A 3,390-nucleotide genomic window follows, 5' to 3' on the forward strand; every position below is an offset into this window, starting at 1 on the left:
GCTTGTGGAAGGTCCGTGTGGTGAGCAAGGCCTAGATTCATTCATGAAAATAAGCACTAACTTGTACCTGGAGCGCGGAGTGCTGGGGGAAAGCAACATGCTGAGAATGTCATCAAACCTTTCCACAGTCACTGAGAGAGGTAAGTGCCAGCTGTGTTGTGGGGTCTGGGGTGCTGATGGGAACCAAACCTATCCTTCACGCTCAGACAGCCCACAGTCCAGCTCAAAGCAGTGAGGTCGGGAGGTGCCAGGTTGGTTTAATCTGGGGACCAGGTCCTACTAGACCAGTCTCTGAAGAGACACTGTGCTGAAGGAGGAGACAGGCATGGCGAAAGCTGGCAAAGAACGTTCTAGCTCAAAGATTCCTAACCTGAGCACTTGAGAGATAGTGCAGTGAATAAGGCATTTGCACCTGGCTTTCCTGGGTTTGATCTCTGGCACCCCATATGGTCCCTTGAACCTGCCAGGAGTGATGCCTGAGTTTAGAGTCAGGAATAGTTCCTGAGTATTGCTAGGTGTGGCCAAAAACCAGAAAAAAATCTAAACTTACAGGGCCTACTACCACTCTCTTTTTATATTTATTTACTTATTTATTTATATTTTTGGACCACACCTGGCAGCACTCAGGGGTTACTCCTGGTTCTGCCTTCAGAAATTGCACCTGGCAGGCTCAGAGGACCATGTGGGGATCGAAACCATGTCCATCCTAGGTCAGCCACATGCAAGGCAAACGCCCTACCACTGTGCTAACTCTCCGGTCCCCGCCCCCTTTTTAGCTCTCTGCATCCTGTGCTGTTTGGGGAAGAAGATGGGGATCATGGGTAAATATGGGAGGCATTATAGCATCTCCCTCCAGAAGATGGTGAAGAAGATTGAGATCAGTCAGCATGCCAAGTACACGTGCTCTTTCTTCAGCAAGACCAAGATGAAGAGACGGGCTGTGGGCATCTGGCACTGTGGTTCCTGTATGAAAACCATCGCAGGTGGCCCCTGGGCCTACAATCCCATTTCTGCTGCCACAGTCAAAATCTGAAGGAACTGAAAGATCAGATCTCCCATCTGAAACATTGTTAGCCTATAATAAATGGGCCAATTTATGTTCAAAAAAGAAAAAAGAAAACAATTATCACTCTCCACCGGGAAATCTCTCTTTTTCAAGTGAACAAACAGAAAGTTCCTCCTAATTTCACCCAACGCTACTACGGCCCCCCTTTATTGCTCCGGTGCTCCCCACCTGCCTGGGGTGGTATCATCCACTTTGGGAAAAACTTCTAGTTGCTGGGAACAGCATGAGGAATAGTGGAATAGATTTAGTGAAAGTGAAGACCATGTACCGTGGGTCCTGAAAGCCAAAGTGGGGTACAGGGCTACGTGACCCTCAGGGGAACCTGGACCAGCAGTGGGAGCCGCTGAAGGATTCCCAAGCAGGTAGCTTTGTGCTCTCAGAGTTGACTCATGACAAGAGAGGATGGCACGTGTGCCGTGTGGGGGTGAGAGTGAGGGAGACCAGTGGGGTGGCTATTGCAGATGTCCAAGATGGACGTGCTAGTGGTCTGGCCCCGTGCCATGGCGGTAGAAGCAGAGAGAGAGGAAGGGAGATGGAGCCAGGCGGCCGTGAGGCGGAAGACTTGGCAGGGCTGGTTGGTTATCTGGTACTGGGAAGTGAGGGGGTGGCAGAAGCAGACATGACTCAAAGCTTCTGGCTTGGACAGATGGAGCTGGTGGCATCATTTGTTGAGCCGTGCTGGGGATGCTGGAGGTTTGGGGATGAGGATGTGTGTGATGAGAGGGCTCAGGTTTGCACACCCCAAAAGTGAGCAGTGGAAGATAAAGAAAGAAAATCCCTGGCACTGCTGACTTCAGACTCCCCTCTGCTCCCCACCCCGCAATAAGTGACCTCTTTGCTTTCTTTGGTTGGGCCGGAGCTGGGTTTTGGACAAGAGACTCAGATGTGCAGGGCACCTCTCTGGCTATTGGGCTATATAGTTCAGGGTATAAAGGCTTCATCAATGACTTTGCTCCCTTTTCTTTTCTATATCTTGGGACCTGCACCATGAGATGGTTTGAGAACCCACTGTGGAGTTGTTGGGAGGGTGATGAGGGAAAATCAGCCCTAACACCCCCTTGTTGGGGTTTGTGTCCTGTGTGCTGCCCTTCCCCGTCTCTGGAGGTTGGTCTGGGAAACTGAGAGAACATGAGTAGGCTGCTTTTGGGGTGGGATTGGGTCACACCTAGTGGTGGTCAGAAGTGACGCTTGGCAGTGCTTGGGGGACTATATATGTGAAGGGAATTGCAATGTAAGGTAATGGACTGTCTTTCCAATCTTTAGATACGCCACTTAAAAACTTTTTTTTGTTTGTTTGTTTTGGGCCACACCCAGTAATAGACGTAACCCTGGCTCTGAACATTCCAGAAGTCCTGGCAATGCTCAGGGGACCACACAGGGTCCCAGGGATTGAACCTGGGTAGCCATGTGCAAGGCGCGCGCCTTTACCAACTGTACAATTGCTCCAGCCCAGATATGTCATTTTCAAAGCCGGGCTAATAAAAGACTTGGTGACTCCTTTCTTGCTCTTTCCTCTCACTTGTTCTGCGAGATAGCAGATGATATGTGGTCGGGAGACTCAGAAGATGAAGAACATTTGCTTCCTGCTGAAAGTGGCATGAGTGAGTGTGAAAGGAATTTTCGCCCAGCCTTGAGATGACGGCTTTAACTAATCTGCTTCAAATTTGTGACCCACAAAAACTGATAGGGTTTGCTGTTCTAATCCCCTAAATTTTGGAATTTATCACTGTGTAATAATAGGGAACTGAACACACTCAGCAGGGTGGCTGGCATACGTTGAAGCTATAGGATCCTCAGCATCAGCAGGTTTATTGTTTGAGGAAGAGGCCTGGGGTGGACATGTGGATCTGGGGATTATTTTTTTGGGGTATGAGTGTGAAGATGGGTCCTGGCTCAGTGTCTGGGGCTACTTCTGGCTGTATTAGGGTAGCATGTGTTGGTGGGGATTGAATCCAGGCTCCCCAGAAGGGAACGCATGTGCTCCATTCTAATCTGCAAAGCCTAGATGTGGGACCTTTGGGACAGTAATGGTGGAGATGGTTGAGTCAGTTCAGGGCGGGTGGAGATGGAGAGGATGGCCTTGGCCAGAAACCTTAGGCTTATGAGGCAAGGGGTTTGAGAGACAGCGTGGTAGATAAGGTGCTTACCTTGAACAAAACCAACCTGGATTCAATCCCCAGCATCCAATAAGGTCCCCCAAGCCTCCCCAGGAGTGATCCTTAAATAAAAATCTAGGAATAGGCTGTGAACACCGTGAGTGTGGACCAACCCTTCCCCCACATGCCCTTCCCCTATGAAAGGCAAGAGATACAGAGGAAGAAGCT

The 3,390-nt window shown here is 49.8% G+C and overlaps 1 protein-coding gene across 1 annotated transcript; it reads left to right on the top strand.

The window, feature by feature from the left end:
- The first annotated feature begins 808 nt into the window (after positions 1–808).
- Positions 809–1,033, top strand: LOC126013229 (60S ribosomal protein L37a-like). Its single transcript, XM_049776223.1, has one exon. The coding sequence runs from the start codon at positions 809–811 to the stop codon at positions 1,031–1,033; it is 225 nt and encodes a 74-aa protein (XP_049632180.1).
- The last annotated feature ends 2,357 nt before the right edge of the window (positions 1,034–3,390 follow it).

This window comes from Suncus etruscus, chromosome 7 (genome assembly GCF_024139225.1).
Source record: "Suncus etruscus isolate mSunEtr1 chromosome 7, mSunEtr1.pri.cur, whole genome shotgun sequence".
Taxonomy (NCBI): domain Eukaryota; kingdom Metazoa; phylum Chordata; class Mammalia; order Eulipotyphla; family Soricidae; genus Suncus; species Suncus etruscus.

Coding starts and splice junctions, on each gene's coding strand:
- LOC126013229 (XM_049776223.1), top strand. CDS start 809: ATGGGGATCATGGGTAAATATGGGAGGCATTATAGCATCTCCCTCCAG.